This window comes from Passer montanus, unplaced genomic scaffold (assembly GCF_014805655.1).
Source record: "Passer montanus isolate IOZ18808 unplaced genomic scaffold, ASM1480565v1 scaffold10, whole genome shotgun sequence".
Lineage (NCBI taxonomy): Eukaryota > Metazoa > Chordata > Aves > Passeriformes > Passeridae > Passer > Passer montanus.
Genome location: NW_024356505.1, coordinates 1,904,244 through 1,928,689, shown reverse-complemented (window position 1 = coordinate 1,928,689; position 24,446 = coordinate 1,904,244). Strand labels below are relative to the sequence as shown.

At 44.6% G+C, this 24,446-nt stretch overlaps 1 protein-coding gene across 1 annotated transcript in view; it reads left to right on the top strand.

Moving 5' to 3' along the window:
* SH3BP5 (SH3 domain binding protein 5) overlaps positions 1-24,446 on the top strand; it is a 51,457-nt gene that overhangs the window by 25,486 nt on the left and 1,525 nt on the right. The window contains exons 4-8 of the mRNA XM_039713396.1: positions 6,575-6,739; positions 15,002-15,132; positions 18,247-18,289; positions 20,003-20,222; positions 23,569-23,829. Coding sequence (XP_039569330.1) covers positions 6,575-6,739; positions 15,002-15,132; positions 18,247-18,289; positions 20,003-20,222; positions 23,569-23,829 — 820 coding nt within the window. The remainder of the gene's footprint in view (positions 1-6,574; positions 6,740-15,001; positions 15,133-18,246; positions 18,290-20,002; positions 20,223-23,568; positions 23,830-24,446) is intronic.

Sequence of the window (24,446 nt, the reverse complement as noted above, 5' to 3'; positions counted from 1 at the left end):
TTAGGCTGTTGGGAGAGAGGAAAGAAAGGTCATGGTCCTTAAAAAAAGCAAACAGAACCCTTACACCCCCCCTCCCCCAGGAAAAGAAATACATCTGAGTATCTAAGAGAATATACAGCATCACTGCAAAGATTTTGCAGAAATGTTCTTCAGATTTTGAGAAACTAGGAAAAATATGATGGTATTTGATAGAAATACTGGTTGTTTAGGGGGACCTTTGGAGGTCATCAGATTCCAACTTTCTGCTCAAAGCAGAACTGTCACATTGCTGGATTGCATCAGTCATGGTTTTGCCAAGTCTTGAAGACTGCCAGAGATGGGGATTTGAAACCTCTCTGTGTAACCTGTCTGCAGGATTGGCCAGCTATGGCTCTCTTAGTTTAGCCTAGGACATGGTTTGCATTACTCCCAGTGAGACTGCACCTTCTCAGCTTTCTCAGCCTGACACCTGTTGTGATGTGCAGGTCCTTTTTGACAGGGCTGACCGTGGGATTGTTCCACTCCAAGTGCAGGACTCCACAGATCTCCTTGTAAAGTGTCTCTTGGCCCAGTCAGGTTTCCCAGGCTCCATCTAGGCTGAAGTTCTGCCTTTTCAACCACCTCCTGTGATGTAGTGTCATTTGCAGATTTGCCGTGGATGGAGGTGCACCAGTGCCAAGGTTGTTGTTATTTGGATGTTGAGCGTGATGAGCCCTTGTGCTGACCTCTGGGCTGCTGCTCTTGTTCCTGTCTGCCAGCTGAGTTAAAACAGCTTGAGGAAAACTGAAGCTGAAATAGCAGCACTCAGTGGCTGGTTGGTGTGAGTGGTGCAAGGAACACTCAACCTCCTTCACCCTGGGGGCTTCTGAATCACTGAATCTGCTGCAGGGCAACAGGGTGAGGTGGGGATGCTGTGGTCAATGAGTGGTGATCCTGCTGTCCCCATTCCTGCCAGAAGCTTGTGCAGAGTGCCCTGGCTCAGTCCCTGCAATCAGAGAGATCCCTGGAGACAGGCAGGGCTGCAGCAGCTCTGGTGGGCGATTGATGGAGTAAAGTTCCTGTTGCAAAACATGTTCCCTGTTGTACTTTGCACAGCAAATTAACGTGGGATGTTGATACAAGAAGGAAAGGGGGGCAGAATGAAAACATCTGAAACTTGATTCCTTCTGAAGAGTGGGACTGGAACACAGTTAATCATTATCTATTTGCTAGTAAGCAAGTATATGTTTGCTGGTGGCAATTAAACTATTGTTTTAAAGATTAATGGGTGGGAGAAACAGTGGTTTCACAGTAACAAACAAGTGCTTTCTACAGCAAAAGCCTTGGGCCAGCACGTGGTGTGCTTGTGCCTTATTCTGACCAGCAGCTGTGTGTTCCCTTCACGTTCCAGCTTATGGTGATTTCATAAACAGAAATTGTTCATGTCTTTCATTGGCAATAACTCGGAGATTCTGAAATAAAGTGGATGTCAAGGCCTTGGCAGTGCAGCATGGGATAGATTCACTTGGATAAATGAGAAGCCAGTTTTGAAAATATCTGATCTTTGTTGACTGATGTTTCTAATGGGAAAATTTGTAGTTGTGTTGTGATGTCCTTTTCAGTAAATATCAATACTTGGGGTCTGGTTCTCTGGTGAGGCTGGCCAAGGCGAGAAATTCTGCCTAGGCTTGTCTCCACAAAATGAGCCCTCTGCATCAATTTGGGGAAGCCTGGCTGGTCTGTGAGCTGTGTGCAGGTGTGTTCATTTGTCAGAGGGTGAGCAGTGCCTACTAGGGTACATTAGATGTTGGCTAACCTCACAGGAATGCTATAGCTGTGTTGTACCACATTTCAGTGTCAGTGATACTGTGCAGAAACAAAAACAAAAATCAGAGATGAGATGAAATACGAGATGAGATATGTCATAGGTTCAAGATATATATAGGAAGGTGGGGGAAAATCCTCTATTAGCAGCTGGGCAAGAGCTTGGCTACAAAGAGGGTTTGGGTCAATAGACTCTAATGTGGACTAATAAAAAAATTGTATTTCATAATTAAAGAGTGTGCAGTTTTCTGCTCTGAAAGTGGACAAGCAGATGTCTGTATGGTGCTGCCAGTTCCGGGAGGACTACATTTAAAAAGTGCCTGGTTTTGTTTTCTGTTAGCTTGCCATGGCCTAGTGCTTTTTTAATTTCTAGCTGACAGCATAATCTGTCTGTTGTGCTTGGTTCCCTTTTGTGCAAGGCCCTGTGTAGGCTAAGCAGAGGACTGCCCGCGGCAGTGCAGCTTTTATCCCCCAAAAGGGATTTGTCAGGACTGAACATCTTTCAGCAATGTATTAATAGCTTGCAGTTATGAATCCTGCCAGTACCCCTTTAATTTTACAGAATTTATTTCCTAAGCTGACACTTTTGATACCACAGTGCATGATTTGCTTCTGTGAGTGCTGCTACTGCATGTCACTTCTGAGTCTGTGGGAGCTGCCTGGGAAGTTCAGGGCTGTACCTGTCAGAGCCAGGGAGATCACGGAGGTAGATGAGCTGGTGAGAGGAGGTCACACGTGCAGAACAGCACAGGGTGGAGAGCGATGTAAAGAGAGCTCTTGGCCATGAGGAGGGGGCTGAGTGGGCAGAGCAGGACTGCTGGATGTGCTGCTGGTTGTAGGGAAGGCTTACTCTTATGGGAGATGTGTTTGTAGCTGGTTGCTTGTAGGAGACTGAGTTTCAGAGGAGGGACAAACAGAATGGCTGGAAGAGTTGATGCTGTGTGGACAGCGTGTGACAGATGTGCTGTGACAGTGGGATTCTCCCTCAGCTTCATTCTCTGTGGCTGCCTAATTGGGTTTCTTTAGGACTCCCATTTTATATTTTACACTGATGTAGGAAGGGTCTGCAGTGGAAGACACTCAGTTGAGTTTCCTGGCCCAAAGTACTGATCATGAACCACAATGAGCATTGTCACCCTGGTAGTGGGAGCTGGAGCACAGGTCCCCCAGTTCCCAAGGTGCCAGGAGTTGCTCATTTTCAAAAAGAGGTTTCACTGGCTGGCTCTTGTGACTATAATGAAAGAGATCCTCACTTCTGTGTTGGGTAAACTCACTCCATCAAGCACCACTGATATGGATGACAGGCAGAAAGTGGACATCCTACTTGCCTCCAACCGCCCTCAGCAATTTTTGTCCTCATCCCTAATACATTTTCTCTCATTCTACTCCAAAGCTAAAGCCCTCTCAACTCAAACATGAGTTTGTGATGAAAGACAGCCTAGTTTTCAGCCATTCATTTGAATTTTGGATTTGTGTCTTGAGAGAAACAGCCATTGTCTAAAGTGGTAAAGTTTACGTGCAATATAAGGAGGCTAGATGGAGAGATGAGCTCCTGCTGGTTTCTCTGTGGTTTTAAAAGCACATGAAGAACATGGCTACTCTGTTTTCCATCAAATGGAGTGACCTGCGGGCTTAGGACTGAGAGCAGCCTGTTGGTGATGGTGCAGAACAACTTGTACATGCTGCAGGGAGTTTTAAATGAAGGCTAATTATTGGGTAACTGTACTAGAACACAAAAGAAAGTGTTTGAGTATTCTTCTTCACATTGGCAAAGCCACAAACCTGTTGATGTTTTCCTAATGACAAATGTATCAGTCTTTACCCTAGCATTTGTTTTTTTCTTGCTCAGACTTTTCAGTAAGCTGCTTAAAGTACAAACTGTAGACTGATTTCAGATAACTGTTGGAGCTAAATTGCTATTTGGACTAACTATGTTGCTCAAAAACAAAGTGTTTCCAAATTGTCACTGTAGAACAGTATTCAACAAATGCAGCTGGGAGGGAGTGTTTAGGTATGGTTTTGTTTCAGTTTTCCATTTACCCACACAGTTAGAGGGCATGAATCTGAATGGATTATGGGCCTAGAGTTGTAGGCCTGCCTGTTAACAGCTCCAGCTGTCACTGTCCTGCAGGTCCAGGTGCAAGCAGAAATCTAACTGAATTGTAAATTTGGCATCTGTTTTTTTTATCATAAAGACAATTCTCCTTTTTTAGAGCCAATTGGCCATTAAGGCCTTCATCAGAAGGGCTACTAGTACTGCGAGCTACCACTAAGTGTTGTTTTCCATGGGGATTAAGTATCTCAGCTCCTAGTGCTCTGCAGGCTTTTTGCTGACTTAGATGTCTTGATCCCTGACCCAGGTATGTGTGCCAACAGAAACTTTCAAGTGCTGCTGCGTTACAGTGAGAAAACTGTATTTCTGTGCCTGCATTGCCCCTGGGATCTGGTTGTACTGAATTTGGAAAGCAGTTGCTTGCTGAGGAGGTTCTGGCCATGCTAGGAATGGGTCTGCAGTCTGGTTTTGTGTGTTTGTAACTAATTTCTCACTTGGGCAGGCCTGCTCATGCAGCAGGGCAGCCAAGGAGCTGAAGCTGCCTTCACAACCTTATTGCTGGACTTGGTTCCCTCTCGTAGAGTCTTCCATGAAAATTGGTCTTGCTCTTCCTCCAGGCATCCTCAGCATTGTTCTGCAGTACTTGGTGCAGGCTCTTACTGGAGTCTTGCATTTTATTTGCATCCCATCTTAAAATCCCATCTCAAACTACTTTTATGGGAACTTTTGGCCTTAATTTCTGCTTGATTCCTTTACTAGCATAGGTCAAACTTTCTGGACATAAAAACCAAAAAAAAGTTGTGAGTTTTTAGAAAATTTAGTAGATATATAGGGACTAGATTGAGGCTTTTTGCTGTATTCAGGCTTTTTGATGTATTCTTTGTTGGAAGCCCAGATTGAGCCTTCTTTAAAGATCCTCAGACAGCTTTTTTGTATTGGTGAATTTTTGTGTTTTCTGGGTATCATGGTTTAGGTTAGTTAGTGGCTAAATAAAAACATTCCATAGCCAGGCTTATTCTGAATTTATAAAATGTATTAATATATTTGAAGCAGGCAGCTGGTGACTGGGGTGATGAGGAGATGTAATATGTGGGGGTATTTTTCAGAGAGGAGAAGAGATCATGTTGGTGTTGAACTTGTACCAGGATGCTGTGCATCCACTAACCGTGGCCCAAAGGATCTGTGCTGCCTTGGAATGTGCAGTTCTGCATGGACATTAACACTTGAGTGCCCTGGCTCTTCACAAAGGCTGTAGGCAGGGTGATATGGTGTGAACTGCCTGAAAACAACAAAGGGCATGGTTAGGTGAACTTCTCTGTGGAAAACGTGGCCAGCCGCTTCAGAAGGAAATGCATCAGGGACCTTGGTTGGAAGGAAATTACTGCTCTGATTGTGATGACTTTGATTTCCCTCTTTAGCTAGTAAATGAAGGACCTCTGACACATAATTCCTATTTTTGCATGGTTACCTTGGGGTGAAGTACCTCCATGTGAGAGAGGAAAGGAAGTAAGAAGAGCTTGCTGCTATTTCAGGACATGGAGAGGGAAACTTAGTGCATTTTATTTCCTTTTGAGACTTGTGTTTAAATTAGGAGTCCATCTCCCCTGCTATGGGGCAGGGAGGGAGGGTTTTTTCCATTACCTTTACAAGTAATTGTGGTGTCTAAAGTGTGGAGGTATTTGCAGCTGGTGTTGAGGGGGTGTAGCCAGCTGTTTGCTGAAGAATGCACTGTTGTTCCACTTTTATATCAGGAATTTTTAGCCACTTCCCAAATGACCACCATTTCTTCATGCTAAAACCTCTTCCTTTATTCATAAGACTTTATCTTCTTCAATGTACTATTCTGTATTCAGAGTCCTTTCTCATGTTTGATTCTCAGAGTCCTTCTGTGTATATCATGATACATAAAGTTTTACTCATTATTTTGTTCTGTCAGTCATATCTGGTCAAAGACATTTTTCATAGGTATGGACTAGGTAATTCCAGCTTATTTTTGAAAAACCATTGAAGTGTAAATGAAATCTCTCTTCATGGTGTTGGGTGTTCAGTTAATTGAAGGTGAGGCTTACATTGGAAGGGTTGTATTTCTGAGCAAAACAGCTCAAAAATACTCCTTTAAATAAAAATCTGTGAAATATATAAGGTAGAAAAACTCTGGTAAAGATTTTTTTTTTTAAATTCCCTTGGTTATTCTTGTGTCTCTATTGTGGGAACTTACTGTTCCAGTTGTGTACCAGCAATAGCAAAGTAAAAAAACACTCAAAGAATTAAGGGGTCACCATCTCAGAGAACTTGTTTTTTCTTTATAGCAAGGTAGTAATTCCACAATATTTCATCAGTGTGATTAATGGTGTATCAGATAAAAATCCTCCCTGACTAAAGTCAGGGAGTGCCATTCTCAGTGTATTCTTGACATGCCACTAGTTTGCTATTTCACTTTCTTCTGGTTTCTTCATCAGTGATTAAACCTGCATCATTTGGTATTATCTCTCAGCCAGGTGCTTATTTGTAGGCCATCAGCTACAAATTAAACTTCTTGGCAAATGACCTCTTTGGGTGGGAACTGCTGCTTTGGCAGGACTTACTGCAGTGAAAAATGTTATTTCAAGTAAAAGTTTGGGAAACAGTGATGCCAGTGTGGCTCTTCGTAAAAGTCTTGGGATTAATGTCATAGATCTTCTAAATGTGACTGTGAGGGTTCCTTTGTCTCTAATCCCAGCCTTTTTTTTTCCCCTTTAGGCACAGCTGGAGGCTCAGAGGGCGACTCAGGACTTCCAGAGGGCCACGGAAGTGCTGCGTGCTGCAAAGGAGACCATTTCTCTTGCTGAGCAGAGGCTGCTGGAAGATGACAAGCGCCAGTTTGACTCTGCCTGGCAGGAGATGCTCAACCACGCTACTCAGAGGGTAATACAAACCTGCCCCAGCATCTGCCTTTTCCATACTTTGTGTTCCCTTGTGGTGTATGAGGCCCAGTTTCTGAAAGACCAGATTTTCTTTTTGGTCCTGATATGTGACATGTAGGAAATGAAGCTGTGGAAATGGTGAAGCCTAAGGTTGAGTGGTCTGGGCCTTGGCTGCTTCTGGGACAACTCTAGTGGTGCTACAGTAATGCAGTAGCTCTCTACAGGAAAAAAAAAGTTATTACCATTTCTTTTACAGGGATAAGCAATGTCTTAAGGCATGTCTGCATTTGGAATTGTGCCAGAATAATTGCGTGGGGATGCCTATTCCTGAATGTGTGTGTTATGGGTGTGTTTACCCTGGCAAAACAGGGACATGTTCCAGTTTTAGTATACCTTGTCCTTAGTATGGACTAAATTGAACAAGTCACTTTGCTTCAGAAATGTGTGTTTGAATGTGGAATTACTCAAAATCGTGTGTTGCATTTTAAGCTTGCATGCTGCTTTATCCTGAATTAACTTTGGAATTTAGACAAGGTCCTACCTCCTTTGTAATGTCTTTTTAAACCTACAGATGCACTAACAAAGAAAGACAGTATTCTTTCTAGCAGATGTCAGGAAGAATTTTCCTGTCATTTGTCTTCTCTCTTAAAATAAACCTTTCTGCCTTTTTTTAACATAAAAGAACCAAAAATCCAAGTTAAAAACCTTTGTTCTGTCTTATCCTTAACATGCCAGTGAAGCTGAACTTGCTATTCCAAACATGCTATCGTGCCATACAATGCTGGTATTGTCTTGCAGTCCTCAGTGCAACAGTTGCTCTGTTCTGTTGCAGAAGCTTCTCAGTTATAAGAAAGCCTCTATTTCAGAGTGAATTTTAAAATCCAGCTGCCTGATGAAGAAACAGGGAACAGAAAGGATGTTTGCTGTGTGTAGGGGACAGATAGAAAACCTGGTATATATTAATGAGAAAATGAACTCCAGGGTACTGTTTGTGTTATTGTCCCTGTTATAATTTGGTATTTGCAGATGTGGTGACCTCTGTGTTTACGAGGGGAGCCCCACCTTTGCTCTGTGTGTGTGCCAGCTGTCATTGTTACTAGATGTAATCCCTGCTCAATATGAATGAACTCCAGAAATAGATAATTTTGGATTCTTAGAATTGATAGATGAGAAAGCCAGAAGTGTCTAAGGAGTTGCTTAGAGCTCCTGACTGCTAAACTGCTGAGTTTTGGTGGACAGTGACAGCAATCACATCTGCCACCTACCTCTCTCCAGCTGGAAGAACAAAAACTTGTGTTGGGCTGGGTGACGAAAGAAACAATGGTAACTTGAGAGTACAAATGAATTCTTCTTTTCCTTGGCTGTGTCAAAGGCATCCTTGTGTCCTTGTACAACTCTTGATTGTTCCCTGACAGTCTGTGAGAGGTGTGCAAACTTGAGATGAACAAACCCAATGACTCAGAGCAGCAGCTGGCTGCTGGGGGTGTTTGGTGGAGTCGATAGATGCTGTCAGTGATTGCAGGACAGCTGCTTGTTGGGGGGCTGGTTCAAGCCCTAATGTCTCTGATTTGTTACAGCTGAACAGTAAATGAGGTTGCTTACGTGGACCCACTGCAGCTATAAAATCTCCTAGGCACTGACTGGACTGTATAGAGCAGCTGAGGGCTCCATGAATGGAAAACTTGTTGTCCAACAGTTCCCAGAGCTTAAAATAGTTTGGGTGAACTCGGTTCCTAGAAAGCCCATCTGCACCTTTCCATGGTGCAGCAGGTTTTGGGAGAGTTCCATGGAAGTTTGTCTTGTGATTTTCATTGGAGGTCTTAAGGCTAAGGCCAGAGCCAAGAAGGATGAAAATGCTGTTGGAAGTCCTCACTGAACACACCCAGCATTACGTTTTTTGGAGTGCTCGACTGAGTTTTGTGTCTTCTCTAAGAGTGGGGTGAAAGCTTCACTTGGCTGCAGTGCATGCAGTTAATGAAGTGCTCAGTGTTCAGTGAGGCAAACAGAATGATTGGGATCTCAGGGAGGAGGAAACATTGGCATTGCCTACCAAGCTATGGAGGAAAAGAGGTTAGGGGATGGGATCTTTTAGAACAAAAGTTCTCCTTCACTGCCACAGTGTTGCTGACAACTCAGATCATTAACTATGAATTACATTAGAAATCACTGATGGAAAGAAACCTGTTTCTGTGGGTGAAAGCTGAGGGTTAAGAAATATGTTGCTGACAACTCAGATCATTAACTATGAATTACATTAGAAATCACTGATGGAAAAAAAAACTGTTTCTGTGGGTGAAGGCTGAAGGTTAAGAAATGGACATCTTCTACTGGCACATATAAAATTGCTCTTGGAGAAAGCTTTTGCACTCTGGTTATTTGGATTTTATAGCTTTTTGCATGCATTTATAGACAGTTGCAGTGGGCAGAGAATAATCTTGCACCAGGCCTTTTACAGCAAGGACTCAAGTGCAGAAAAGCACCTCTGAGCTAAATGTTAGAATTGGGCTACTGATTCATTTGTTTCTCTTCTGATAGAAATGTCAGGTCAGAGTCAAGTGTTTTTATTTGCTGTTCTTAGGCAGGGAGGGAGGCTTTACTGAATGAATCTGAAACTTGGAACCAAACCTGAGCCCTGTAGCTTGGTAGCTGACAAACACTGTGAACTGGAAAAAGAAAGCATAAAAAAAGTGTAGGTGAGAGAACAAGCTAGAAACTGATGTTTCATGCAGCTATGTGTGGAAATGCTGCCAGGTTACTTTTGCACTTGACCTGATGGATATAGACAAGGACTGGGTTCCCCGGTACCAAACAGGAAAGCAGTTTCCAGACACTCACTGGGAGGAAATAGAGATAAGGGTTGTATGTTGTAATTGCTTTTTGATGTCTTGGTAGTCTGAAAAGGTATTAACACTATTTTTAATGTGACGAGCTATTGGGCTTCTGCAAACAAGACTTTTGTAGCCACTGATCTAGAAAATCATACAATTCAACTGATACAAAATGGGACAGTTACTGAAATTTTGTTTTTCCTGGGTGAGCTGGGAGCATAATGTGTGGAAAATCTTTCTATTCATGGAACAGACAGAACCAGCATGAACATGTACATGGAGTATAGGCTATCACTCAAATTTCTTTGCACCTCACAGTTTGAGCTGTGATTCCAAAGGAGGCTGGGAGCATAAATAGGAGCTGGATTCATGCCTACCTGCCTGTGAAGATGCAACTAATCCCTGCAAATGTCTGTGCTTGAGCTAAGTGTTCACAACAGCAAAACACTGGACTGTGGTGCAGTCCTGCAAGTCAGGCAGCTGCTTTGCCCACTTCTACTCTTAACTTGATGCGTGTTTTGGGGTAAAGTCCTGTGGTTTTTTTCCTAAATGTCCAATTTTCCACAGATCTGAGAAGTGTAATGACACTTAGATTGGAATTTAGCTCATGGTGTCGTGTCTAGAACCTGACTGTGTATCACCATTACTTGCCAAAAGTTCCATTATGATGAAAGGCGATCTGATCAGTAAGAGGTGTCTGGAGAGCAATTCATGTGGCCAGAGGGGCAAGTTCATTGTAAGATAAATTCTCTGTTGATTATAATGGAAATGTAGACAGGCTTGATGAGCTCTTAAGCTGCCTGGGGAGGAAGAGTACTGTTCAGTCTCAGCCATTGGCTTACCAGGATTTTGGTAACTGTCTCTTTAAAATTTGGAGATGATGTTTTTGCTAGTGGGTACCAGCCAGTTCATACCTTGAATTACTGTAATGCTGCAGTTTGGGGTGCAGAGAGCAGGGCTGTGAAAGACAGTCCTGTGAAAGGACCAAAGGATATTGAATTTTGGAGGGATGGAGGAAAAAAGATCTTCACATTTATGCTCCTATTGAAAATAATTCATAAAGATGTATAAAAGGAAAGTATTGACAGATGTGTTACATCTAGTTTGACACAAGTTGGAGCAGAAAGGAAGATGCTTCATGAATTTCAAGAGAAATTGCTAATTTCTAATTGCTGATGCAATCTGCAGTCTTAAAAAGGTTCTGCTTTTACAGTCTTTCCTGAGATATGTTGAGTTCATAAATTCTGGCAGGGAGAAGAAATGTTTTGGCTCTTGATCATGAGACATTTTAAAAAGGAGAGGATGAGGGAAGAGGAAAGAGGGAGGAGGCATGCTCCCTCTTGGATTAATTTGGCTTGTGAAGCTCCCTTTGATATTACACAGTGAAGTACCATCTGTCAGTGTAAAATGTGTGGGTGCTTTCGTGATGTAGAGAGGAGAGGTACTTCCTGCAGCTACAAAACCTTAGAGGAAAAATGCAGAGAAGAAAATTTTGTGAAAGAAGCAACAAACCACATCTTGCCTTGTCCTGATCCTTTTGTCACTTTAGCCTGGAAATGCAGTGATTTTTTGTGATCCCTTGCATTGTTGATTCTCTCCTCCTGGTTTACTGATACTGCATTGTCTCTTTCCTTTCTTATTTTTATTCTTCCCCTAGAAGAACAATTAATTTAATGTTTTGTGAAAGAAACAGTCTTTCAGAGTAATTCTCTGGCTTAGATGGTCAGCTTTGCTCAGCTCCACTGATAAAATTGTTGTTTTGCATTTATTATTATTACTGAAATTTTCCCTGGAATCCATTTTTACTTCTGATTATGGAAACATTTTGGGTGGAACAAAGCTACTGATATAGACTTGTTGATGGTAAATATATACTCTACACTGACCTTCCTTTTCCACACAAGTGAGTAGGAAATAAAGGGTAAGGGAGGAAGGAAGAGGAATTGATCAATCCCTCTGTTGGGGGTTTTTGCCTGCTTTATTTCCCATTACTTGTATCTTACAGCCTGTGCTACCTGGGAGAGTGATTTCTGCCTGGGGTAGGTGATCCAGTAGTTAGGGACAGGCAAGGGCTACAGGAATGTCTGGTGGTTGTGTGGGTGTCCTGGAAGTTCATCCATCCTGGTGTTTTTGTCCAAGACAATGTCCCCTGCTCACCCCAAGGGTGCCTGCTTTATTTCCCATTACTTGTATCTTACAGCCTGTGCTACCTGGGAGAGTGATTTCTGCCTGGGGTAGGTGATCCAGTAGTTAGGGACAGGCAAGGGCTACAGGAATGTCTGGTGGTTGTGTGGGTGTCCTGGAAGTTCATCCATCCTGGTGTTTTTGTCCAAGACGATGTCCCCTGCTCACCCCAAGCTGAAAGGCAGGTGCAGTGTCAGGAGGTGAGATGTCTTGAGCAGCCTTTGTTTGAAGAGATGTCTTTCCTCACTTGCCTTTTTCTAAGTGATGCTGCTGCATCTGTGATAGCTTAGGAGCATCTACAAGGCAAGGTGGGTGGTAGAAGCACTTGGGTTAGACAAAGCAGCTTATTTGGGAACTGTGACCAAGAGCTTGTTTACAAGTCCATATAATGCTGCGATTTTTTACCAAATGTATTATTAGTGCTAATAAAAAGTACTTCCTATATAAGCCTGTCTGTGTTTTTCTAAGCCTTCTTAAGGAGGTGAGGAGTTAGGGTGGCTGGTCTTAACACTGCACTTCCCAGCTGCAGAGGTGGCAGCATCATTTGCAGTTTGTTTCTGTCTGCCAGCCCTGATGGACAGCTTTCCCATTTAAAGACTGTTTGACTTTTGTGGAGGAGTGGATGATCTCTTGTTTCTTCTTGTTTGAATGAAGTGCTTAAATGCATTTTGGCAGGTGATGGATTTCTGCAGAGCTACCTTACAATCCCCCAGGTAATATCCTCAGCCTCGGGCATGCACCTTGAGCTGCTGCCCTAGGAAAAGAGGACAGGCTGTCTCTACAGACCTGTGTGGGTAATGTGAGCATGAGGACAGAATTCCCACAGGAAAACAAGGGAGGGGGAGGCGGGGGAGAGAGATTTTGTTACATCACTGATTCCTCAAAAGGATGAAGTACGTAGCCTTTTTTCCCGCTTTCTTTCTGGACAAGGTAATGAGCGTGGGTATATATGGCTAGTAGCAAATTCCACATTTTGTCAGATATTTTGAGGTGTTTGCAATGTGTCATCCTCAAATGCCAGTTCTGCAGGGTTCAGCATTTCTGTGATGTTTGATATGAGACATTTGAAAAAAATCAGCACAGTGCTGGACACCTAACCTGCTTTATTACCCTGATGTTGGTCATACTTATCATGTGATTTATCCCAGATATCAAAGTTTGTGCTAATTTTGCCTGAAGAATGGATGTGAGGGACTGACATATAACTGAACGTTGGCAGATTCCAGTTGCTCCATTATTTTGTAGCTTACGGCATTTTTAAACTGCGGTTTCCTTGCCACACTAGAAAAAAGATGAGCCACCTTCTGTGCAGTCTATGGAGACTGCAGTATGATTTAAGAGACTTCCATGTTAAAACCAGCCTTGTCTGACATGTTTCACCAACTGACTTTAAAGCAGTTGTTTGAGATAAGAGGCTCCAGTTTATTTTTCAGGATGCAGGAGAGAATATGTTATGAGCCTGATAGATTTTTTTTTTCTCTCCTTTCTTTGAAAATGGATGCCTTATATATATGAGAAAGTTGAAGGATGTTGGGGTTGAGTATATTTTTTTTATATCTGATCAGAAGATCCTTTGAAAATCTTTATTTCTCATAGTTTAAAGTTCTCTAGTAATTCCTTTCTTTAATAATGAGTGGTGTGTGCAGAGTAGCAAAAAGTGGCCTCCAGTTGTGGCAACAGGAGCTCCAAGTTGATGCTGATGGCTTTGGCAGTTTCACTCTTTCATTTAGGCATCAGAAGGGACAAGATGACAGTTTTCCTGAGAGGAACAGTGATCTGAGTGAGTCAGAGCTGACCATGTCTTTCCCTTGTACAGTTCAGCCTGAGTGCTGGGAGGACTAGCACACCTTTTCAAAAAAAATTGAAGCTTTGTGGGTGGGGTTATTTAAAATCAAGATGTTTTGAATATTGTCTCTGCATATGTGAGCTCAGATGCAGTCTGGTGGTAGGAGCCATGTGGAGCAAATTTATGTCAAGTTGTGGAGTAGTTGGTGTCGCAGCTGAGGCGTCTCAAAATCCACTACTGGAGAGAATCAAGTCCTGCCATTTTTTGTGTGAGTACCTTCATAGCTGCAAAACAGGAAGCTTAAAAAAACCCCACCTGCTTTCCCCTTATTGCAAGACCAACAAAGAGGTGTCACCACTTTTCTGACTTCAAAAAAATCAGTCACCTCCCTGTCTGGATCTTGATAGCTAGTGCACCAAATAAAACACATTTTCTGACTTACACCTCTGACATCTCAAATTTGGACAATTAAAGTACCCTGGATAAAATTACTGGCAAAGCATGGCTGTGGGATACCAACAGTGCAGCTAATGGAGAGACACCTATTTCCCTCTCCCAATGCTTGTGACAACCCTTTGAGTGAAAAAAAAATTCCTAATATTCTATCTAAACCTCCTCTGGAGCTACTTGAAGCCCCTTCCTCTTCCCTGTAGCTTGTTACTGGGGGGAAGAGGCTGATTCCCACCTGGCTACACCCTCCTTTCTGGAGGTTTTAGGGAAAAGTGAGGTCTCCCTGGGCCTCCTTTTCTCCAGGCTGAACACCCCCAGCTCCCTCAGCTGCTCCTTATCAGACTTGTGTTCTAGATATCTTCATACATGGGGATAGGGGGCTGGTCATCAGCATAACTTTCCTTCTCTGCATAGTGGGAGTGTCAGCTCAGGACTTGAACTTTGCATATTCAGTGTTGAAACTGTGATTTCAGGCATATCAGCTGGTTTTGAGAGACGAGCCATCTTGGACACAATGTTCTAGTGGTTGGTTATTCAGGCCAAATTGTGTTTGAATCCTCCCTCTGCTGTGGTTGGTGTCCAGCCCTTTCCAGAGTGATGGGGCTGCAGCTGGGAGCTGAGCAACCAGCAAGCTCTCTGCTGGGAAAGTCAGGTTCCCAGGAGAGATGCAGGAGGAAACAGAAACATTGCTGTTGAATGTAACTGGGTGACTTCTGCTAGTCTTCCTCCACTTGTGAATATCTAACTGGGTTAAAAAATGGATGTTCCCAAAAGATTAAGGTCTTCTAAACTTCCTGTAAGAGAGATCCTGTGAAAAGCTGTAACACCTTTGTAATAATTTACACAGTGTTTCAAGAGCTGCTTCTCTTTTCAGGTTTAAATAGGTTCACTGGAAGTAATTTTTTCTATACCCTCACTTTCCTGACATGAGATGATGAAGTTGCTGTTAATTGAAATGATAAGAAGTGGATCACTGTGTCTTGCTGCTCAACCTGTTTTTCCCCCTCTCTTGAAGGTCATGGAGGCGGAACAGACCAAAACGAGAAGCGAGTTGGTTCACAAGGAGACTGCAGCCAAATACAATGCTGCCATGGGGAGGATGAAACAACTGGAGAAGAAGCTGAAAAGAGCCATCAATAAATCAAAGTATGTTGTATGTTTGGAGAGGAGTTTAGTGGTGAAAACTCTTTGGGGGAAGTACCTATCTGATGGGGGTTTTGGGCTTGTGGAAGTGTCTTGCTCTTTGGGTTGCTCTCTGTGTGTAGCAGCCTCACAGCAGAACTGGTACTGGTATTTGTCCTTGTTGTCCTTCTTAAGTGTCTTTTGAAATACCTGACTCAGTGGACTGGTGAACTGGGATAAGAAACCTTTTCTGAGCAGCATCTTGCTCTTGTTCCAGTGCACTGAACTCCCTGGTGGTGTGTGATTTGGGGAAAGACACTTGGGATCCACACAAGTGCTGTCTGCAGAGCTCTGTGTGGATGTTTCACAGCCTAGGATTGTTCACAGGTCTTATTTTTAGTTAGGAGAGCAACAAAGCAAGTGACAGAAAGCTGAAAGGTGCGAGACTGCACGGGTGTAAGGTGCTGTACACGAGGCTTGTTTACTTCCTCCTGCTGCCATGGCAAAGCTGTGAGAGCTGTTCTTGGGGAAGGAAACACCCTTCAGAAGGCATAGCTAAGCAGCTCGTGTCATTAATAATTGTGTCTGCATTTACTGTGCAGTTTGGCTCTGTTGCAGAGAAGTGAAACAGCTTTTTGCTCAGAACCTGTTTAAAATTTTGGCCCTGTTTACAACCAATTCTTAATCCTCTTTATATTTCACAGTCCTTTTTTTTTTTTTTTTAGTATTTCCAGACTGTGGCTTGTCTAAACAATCTGCTTGCTGTATTTAGCTTTTAATCCCCTCCATCTAAAAATGACTTTTTGGTGAAATCGGTCAACTAAAAATCTATTTTGATTGGTGTTTGCTCAATTCAAGAAAGGATTAGCACTTCTCAAGCAAGATTCAAGCATGTTTGCTGAAACAGTGTAGTGGTGTGACTTCCTAGAATGAGCTGCATGCTGTTTGTCTAGCACTGCACAAGGGCTGTGAAAACCATCATCAGATACCTAAATGACAGATCCCTCTGGATAAGGGCAATAGCTGAGAACAGTTTTGGCTGCCAGGAGTTCCTTCCTTGCAATAAGATTTAAAATAAAGACCATGATTAAGTTGTCAGTGGGGTCCTACATAGCTTTTTATGATGGTGTGGAGCTGGTTTCCCAGCTGCCTCTTGTGTGACGTGCTCTGAGTTTTCATTTCTTTGCTGGAGCTACCCTCAGAGGGGTGTTTTGTGTCAGGCCAAGCTGGTTTCCACTTCTTGGAAGGATCCCAGTGTCTTCCTTTGTCTCACAGCAGGGCTGATTGCAGTATAAACCATCTAGGTAGGGTGTTTTGGAGGTCCTTTAATAAAGGGTGTACAGAAATGCCACTTCTAACCTAGTACTAATGTGGAAGATGCCTGGTGGCACAAATAGTTGTGGATGTCTTTGAAGTTATGCTACATAGGGATGTTGGAATGGTCGGTTGTCTCCCAGCATTGCAATTTTCACGTAAAGGAAAATTGCAACTGGGCTGAAAACATCAGTGGTGTCAAGTGACTACAGAAACTGGGAAATGAGGCTGCTGAATTTGCAGCTGTTTGTATTGTAGGGTGTAGCTGGCCTCTAGCTGCTCTTCAGGAAGGATTTAACACCAGCATCCTGCTCTGACCTCCTCCCTCGGTGGTGTGGCAGCACTGGCTGTAACACTTAGGTGTTTCTGGCCTTTTGTTCATCTTCTCTTTAAACTTGTGGATAGACACACTGAATGAGTTGCTCTCTATTGAGCAGAAAATTATTTGCATTTGCTCCTTGCTTCACTTGGGATTAAGATGCTTAAAGCATTACTGTTTTGAAAGCAAGACTGAGGCATCCTGGAGGAAAGTCATTTAGATTATTTGCTGAGTAAAGTTGATGAGCAAAGGATTACTGGATAGTTTTGTTTTGGTTTTGCTTTTAATTTATTTTTTGGGTGCTTACTTGCTTGTGATCTATGAATGTGCACACGGCTGCATGTTCTTAACAGTTACCAGATCTTCTGGCTCAGTGCCTCTGAGCTGTGGGATAATGAACTCGCCTGTGTTAGCTGGTTTTTGGAAGTCACTTTCTGCTCTGGTGACTTGGTCAAAGTGCCTTTCACTCATCCTGTCACTGACTTGAAAAGCACTTTGTCTGTGCAGTGCCCTGGGCTCAGCTGTAGGACACCAGTGAGCAGCTCTCCCGCCCTGCTGAGTTACAGACCAGCCCCCAATGGTTACAGGGCCACGGATGTCAGGGAATGAAGGGACCCTGGGACGTGGGAGTGCCTCCCCTGCCAGTGCCCTGCTCCAAAATGCAGCTGCAGTAGGGCCTAGAGCTCAGAAGAGCCTTGCTGTCAGGAGAAACACAGCAGGAGTAGTTCCCGTTCTATTTCATGTACAGGCATATCTGATTGTTTATCTCTCTCCATTACTTTCCAGGAGAGCTTCTGAGAGGGAAAGAGGGTAATGAGCCCTGCTAAATAACAGATAATAGGGCTGTTGGTTTTTTTTTTTCCTGCTCAGAGTTGTATCAGATGATATTGGCTTGTGGACTTCAAAACTTTGAGGGTGGAAAGTGGTTTCTAGGCTTTGTGCTGCACCTCTTGTACCCCTGTCCTCTTGCAAGCTTATAAGCAGGTTTAGGGAAGTGCCTGGTGGGCCACTGTTGGGAGGTGCTGTGCCCTTGTGTGTGGTGCTTTGACCTCTCTTCACACCCTCTCCTTCACTGAAAATCCCAAGAACTGCCCCTCCACCCCCCACACCTGAACGCAGAGAAGGTTCACCTTCTGTAGGAACTTACGTGTGCCGTGGGCTCAGAAAGTGGCTGGGTAGAGAGAGGATGCCTATGCCTGAAGCTGGATGTTACATTTAAATATCTTGCGGAATCTAGGCCTGGAGGAATTATGCTGTCAACTCCAAAAACTGGAATTTTGCAATTTGTATTTAGGTCAAAGGACCCATGAGAAATAGACGCATTAGGGAGTAAGAGAGAGACACTGAGAGCATGTGTAGGTGTTCCATCAGCTGGGTAGTGGTCTCCTGGGATTGCAGTGATACACAAAATAGCTGTGTTAATGCTACAAAGAGAGCAACTCCCACGCCAGTACATGGCATTCAGTCCCAGTGATTGTAAACAATTGTTCTTTGTTTTTCCACAGACCTTATTTTGAACTCAAGGCGAAGTACTATGTCCAGCTAGAGGTACGTATGTAATTCAGATCCATCTGAAACTCTTTACTGCTTACAGTAAATACTGAAATTACATCTAAAGGGCTCTGACAACTATGTTGTGTTTCTATACAAAACCAATTCAAAACCTCTTGAGCAATTTGCTAAGCACATTTTAAAGATAAAAGACTAAGAGAGTCTTTGTTTCCTTGTGTGAAATAAGAGTGTTTGAACTCTGTCAGAACCAAAAGAGTACAGTTTAACTATCTTTGCTTCTTGTAGCTTAATGTGTCTGGGATTTATTTGTTTGTTGTAGGTTTCATTCCCCCCCCACCCATTTTATGCTTCAGACTGTTTAACTGTACTTGAGGTGCTCTTTTACATTCACTGGCTGGATCAATTAACAGAATAAGTAACTGGGATTCCAGAGCTTTTTGGCATCTCTGCTCTGCATTTGTTTTTTGTAGGTTTCATTCCCCCCCCCCCCCATTTTATGCTTCAGACTGTTTAACTGTACTTGAGGTGCTCTTTTACATTCACTGGCTGGATGAATTAACAGAATAAGTAACCTGCTTGCAGTGCTCAAATATCATGCAGATGTGAATTTCTGATTTGGGGTTTGACAAAAGAGGGATTTGGGATTTGGCTGGCTAGGCTTCCAGGGCTTTTTGGCATCTCTGCACTGCATTCTGTGTGGTGCCAGTGCTTGGGCACAGCACATGCCCTGCAGGGACACAGTGGCCCAGGACCAGGCTTGGCAGTTCTGTGTGGGATGGTGATCCCTGCTGTGACAGCCAGTCTTGGAGCTGCTAGGGATGGGAGGGCAGAGCAACCCTACAAATTCAAGTGCAAGAATCACTCTCTTTCTACTTGAGTGACTTCTGCTGCATGTGGCCCCTATATTGGGGAGCCTGGCTCCTCACAGTTGCAGGGTAGTGGCTGGTGCTGTTTTTGTGTGGGATGGGCACAGGTTTTAAGTGGAGCACATTGCCTTGGACTGCTGGCCAGTGGTGCAGGAAGGCTCCAGTGGGGTGCTGGGTCAGTAGGACCCTAGCTACAAAAGAATTCCCATTGCTTGTCTGGGGTGCAAGGCATATCCCACAAAGGTTTTGTGAGCCCTTTCTTGCCTGAGATTCATCAGCCTTTTGTAAGCCTCAGAGACTCTCGTGTTCACCTTTTTCCTTGCCAGGTTCCAGGCTCGGGTGTACTCTCCTCCTGTGCCTTGCCTGCCTGCAGCTGCTGCTGCCTCAAGCTGAGCCCTTGCCTGCCCTGGGCTGGCTGCCAGGCCAATAATCCCTGCTGCCTAGAAGCATCTTTTGAGAAATTCCCCTTTTTCCATGGGCAAAGACACACTGTTTGTGGGCCTGTTGCTTCTCCATGGCAGCTGCTTAGTGCCTTCCTGAAGCAAGGTGATTGTGTAAACCGTATGAAAAAAGCACAGATGGTTTTTTGTGCATTAAAAGCAAGCATTGAGAGAGCTACAGACACACAAGCAGTGTTCCCCCTTTGGGAAATAGGATGCACAACACTTCTGCTCCTGCTCTAGGGTGGTGTTTGTGCCTGGGGACACAGGAACTGCTGTATTACAGCTGTCAGGGTTTGAGGTTTGCTGCTTTCTGCTCTGCAGGTTTAGTGAGCAGAAGTGATAGGTTTGGTGCTCAGCAGAGAGTGAGACATGTAACAGGGGACTGTGTGCTGTGCCTTGTTTGTAGTGAAGGTCCATCTAATACCTGTCTCCCTTGTTAGCAACTGAAGAAAACAGTGGATGACCTGCAGGCCAAACTGGCCCTGGCAAAAGGAGAGTATAAGACTGCCTTGAAAAATCTGGAGATGATCTCAGATGAGATTCATGAGAGGAGGAGGTCCACTGCCATGGGGCCCCGAGGCTGTGGCGTGGGTGCCGAGGGGAGCAGCACCTCTGTGGAAGACCTGTCAGCGAGTAAACCGGAGCCAGACGCCGTCTCCAGTGAGTACAGAGCACTCTTGTGCTTGGGAACATCCCAGGGGCACTGTAAGAAATGCTGACGTTAGGGCTGCTCTGTGTATTCTGCAGTTTTGAAATTTGCTGGCTGCTGTGGGACTGTGGCTAAGTTGTGATGCTTGTTGTTATTGCAGGAGTTGATTACATTTTTAATAGCCAATTTTCAAGGGAAAGGGTAATGAGTTAAAGTGCACCAGCCATTCTCTTAACACCCCTGTAGTTGCACAGTGCTGTATGAAAGGAGCAAAATTAACACACTCCAAAGCTTGTGTCTAATTTTACACCAGTGATACTGCTGGCAGTGACTCGCCTGGGGAGGCTGCAGGCTGTGGCAGAGCATTCAGCCAGTCTGGGAACAGAACTTCTGGATCAAGGGCTTGTCTTCCAGTGCTGGGCCTGTGGCACAGGGAGCTAAACTTGTGGCTGCAGTGGTAGAGAAAGGTGTGATGCTTGCAGGGAAGCATGTAAGGATAAGCTCCTTTGTGCTGCAGAGTCTTTGCCAAGGTGTGATTTCAGCAGAGCATGTGTGCTGTGAGCAAAGGAAGTGAAGAAGCAGCAATATGCTGCTGTAGTGTGCTGAGGAGCTCTGTAGGAGAAGTGTGTGACAGCAACAACCTCCGAGAGTCTTTGCCAAGGTGTGATTTCAGCAGAGCATGTGTGCTGTGAGCAAAGGAAGTGAAGAAGCAGCAATATGCTTCTGTAGTGTGCTGAGGGCGGCTCTGTAGGAGAAGTGTGTGACAACAACAACCTCCATGGAAGCTCCAGACAACCTCTGGTGGCACATGGGGACCTTGTGTTGCAGTCTGTTGTATGGTGAGTTTGTGTTTTTCCTGGCTCTGGGTGAAAGTGGATAGATGGACATTACATGTGGCCCACTTTTGCCTCCTTCCTGGACACTTGATGCAGAAAGTCTTTTCCTTGCTGCCCAGTCCCACAAATTCCAGTTTAATTTGTATTTCAGCTTCGTTTCTGCAGGGCAAAGTCTAGGTCAGGATTGCAGGGGTTCATGATTGCACAACCCTGGTGCCCAAATGCAGAAGATGCAATTTCCCCATAGACACCAGTGCGTCCTGGCATTTGCACAGTGTGTACAGGAGGCCTTGTAGGTCCATGGTACAGCCTTGTGGGAGCTGGGAAGCAGGCCTGGGCTGGCCTTCACCCTCTGCAATGGCAGGAGTTTCTGCATGATGTGTTGGAGCTCTCGCTCAGTACCGTGCAGCTGGGACCTGAGTTGCAGCAGCAAGGGAATGCTGTGTCTGGACAGCTGATGCAGCCAGGTTTTGGTATGGCTGCTTATCTTCTGCCACTCTTAATTCCTGAGGTGGATCCTGTCCAACCTAGGCAGGAATTGCCTCTTTTAGATACCTGCAAGTCCCCCCGCCCCCATGCAGAAGGCCTCCTGAATGCCTTAGGTATAACTGAATTTTAGGGTGTTTTGTGCTGAACGAGTTCAGGGACCTGGGATATATGGGCAGAAAGAGCCAGGAAAGTTAATGTTAATTAATATTAGTTGCTGGCTCCCCTGGCTGCTGCTGAGGCTGCAGGCAAGGACCAGCATTGTGGGCTCATCCCACTCTTTGAATTGCACAGTCTGGCATGACTGGAAGGACATCAGTTTGTGTCTGGTGCCAGCACAGAACTGGGTTATGACAGGGCAGGACAAGCAGCCTGGATTAAATAATAAAATAGCCTGGATTAAGTTCTCATTGTAATGTGGGGGGAGCTTTCCACCAAGGTCCTTTTATAGTTTGATTTCTGTCTGCCACTGTCGAATAAAACATCTCATCATCAGCAGGAGTTTCTTGGCCCTTGCAGATGCTCCTCTGCATTACAGTGAATTTAGACAGTGAAAAGGAAGCTACAGTTTAAGCTGTGCCATGTGTAGACTGCCTGATATCAGTGCTTCTTGCCAAGCAGAGGACTCTAATTGGAAACATCTTTTTTGCCAAACCTTTTACTGCTTTCGCCCCCACAAAGTAATCTGTACTGTTCGCCATATATTGATGAAACACAGCTAGTGAGAAGGAAGGCCCCTCTGCACTCTTAGATTTGACTTCATTAAAAATCAAACAACAAAACCCAAACCACAAGAAAAGCTGTCCCTGAGTATGAAGTGCCCTGGAGAGGACCCAGGAAGGTGAATAATGTTGTTATCCATTTTATGCTCGAAGCCTTTTGGGTCCATGTTGCAAGGTGTAAGTGCAGTTCTTCAATCTGCAAGTCCAGCAGGAAGAGGCTGAGCATCTCTGCCATAGGAGGCACTAGCAGCCTCTGTTGGCACCTTTGTGTCCGAGGGGTGCCTGCAAGCCCCAGGCTGCCAAGGTGACAGGAGAACTTCTTTGAAGCTTCTCCTTTGAGCCCTTTTGTTAACACTGCTGCTTTGCCCCTGCTGCTCTTCCAAGGTGATTGTGAGCCTCACTAACAATGGCAGGAATCGCCAGGAGGAGGAATTGAAGATAACCTCAGGTCACTGTGGATGTCTTGCTTTGTCTGGGACTTCTGCAGGCCAGTGTGATTCCAGCACACACCTGGGTGGTGTAGAGGCTGATGTGTGTAGAGAACCTTCTGATCGCAGTGGGACTGCTTGTGTGCAGAAGTCTTTGGTCCCCAACCTGCAATGAGCCTCTGAAGTGTGTTGAATTTCAGCAAAATCTACACCGTTGTGTTGCACAAAATTGAGCCTTCTTTAAGGGGTTTCTCCTCTGGTTATTCATAAGATCCTGCAGCTTAATCCAGACAGACTGGAGCGGGTTTGCTTTAAGTAGAATTCAGATCTGAGCAAACACAAGCAGGGAACAGAATATATGAGGGTTGTTTGGTTGTTGTGTGGTTTTTTTTGTTTTGTTTTTTGGTTTTTTTTTTTAATTTTATTTTTTTGTTGTTTTGGTGTTGTTTGGTGATCGTCATTCAAAAAGAAGTCTTGGGACCTGTGTCTTTCTAATTAGCACCTGAAATAACCAGGAGGCTGCAGAGGGATCAAGATAGTGCTGGGGGAGGCAGACACAGGGAATTAGGCTCTAACCTAAGTTGTGTGCTGAAGACCACGAATGAACAAGGCCAGCAAGACCAGTAAAAATCCAAGAGCTTCTTGGCATGAGGAGCAGTAGGTACTGCAGAGCTGGCCTTGCATGGCCTGGCTGGCAGGTGTGCTGCTGCCCGGGGCAGAACCAGGCCAAGGCTTAGCACAGGGGACACAGAACCAGAGGGGGCAGCCCATGGGTTAGAAGTGTGTCTGTGTGTGGAAGATGCGAACCTGCAAAACTGCCTTTGCCTGGATAGGTGCAGGAGAGGAGGCTGAGTTACTAACTGGAATATTCTTTGAACATTGCAGTGGCTTCAGAAGTGTTTGAGGATGACAACGGCAGCAGCTTTGTGTCTGAAGAAGATTCAGAAACTCAGTCGGTGTCCAGCTTCAGCTCTGGTCCCACGAGTCCCTGTGAGGTGCCCACTCAGTTTCCTCCTGTGACACGACCTGGAAGCCTGGATCTGCCCAGCCCTGTCTCCCTCTCTGAGTTTGGGATGATCTTCCCTGTCCTGGGCCCCCGGAGCGAGTGCAGTGGGGCCTCCTCCCCCGAGTGTGAAGCTGAAAGAGGTATGCACAGCTGGATGCGGCCTGGGCCAGTGTTCTTCAGCTTCATAAAGGGAGCAGGAAAACCTTCCCAGCTCCCCTAGGTGTATGCCAGGGAATGCTCAGAGCTGCTGGCTGCTTCTTTGGGGAAGGCAACTGTAGAAGGCCCTGTGTCTCAGAGTTAACAGTGATGTCTGTAACACATTAATTACTGTTCTCCTGGCTGGGAATGTTCCCCAGTTCTGTCTTAGTGCAGGGCTTTGAGATTTCTCACTAAATAAGTGATCAGTGGGATTCTCATGGTACGTTTATTTGGAGGAAAATCTGAGTTCATTTATTTAAATTACTGTCCTGCTTTTTGAAAGTCTTGCTTTCCAGGGGAAAAAACCAAACCAAAATCTCCACAAAAAAATAACACGCCAGAAGGAGCTTCTTGCAGGCTCTGCCAGCCCTGGCTGACTAATTCAGACTGGAGGATTACCACTGCCCTTGTCTGCTCCATTTTAAGGCTGTTCTCACTAATTTGCTGATGCAGTGCACAAGATGAGCATGGCTTGGAAGGCCAACTGGGTTTTTCTTAAAGCCTCTTGCTCCTGCTCCTGTAATTTCTGTGTGCTTTGGCAAAGGAAGCTGCAGAGGCA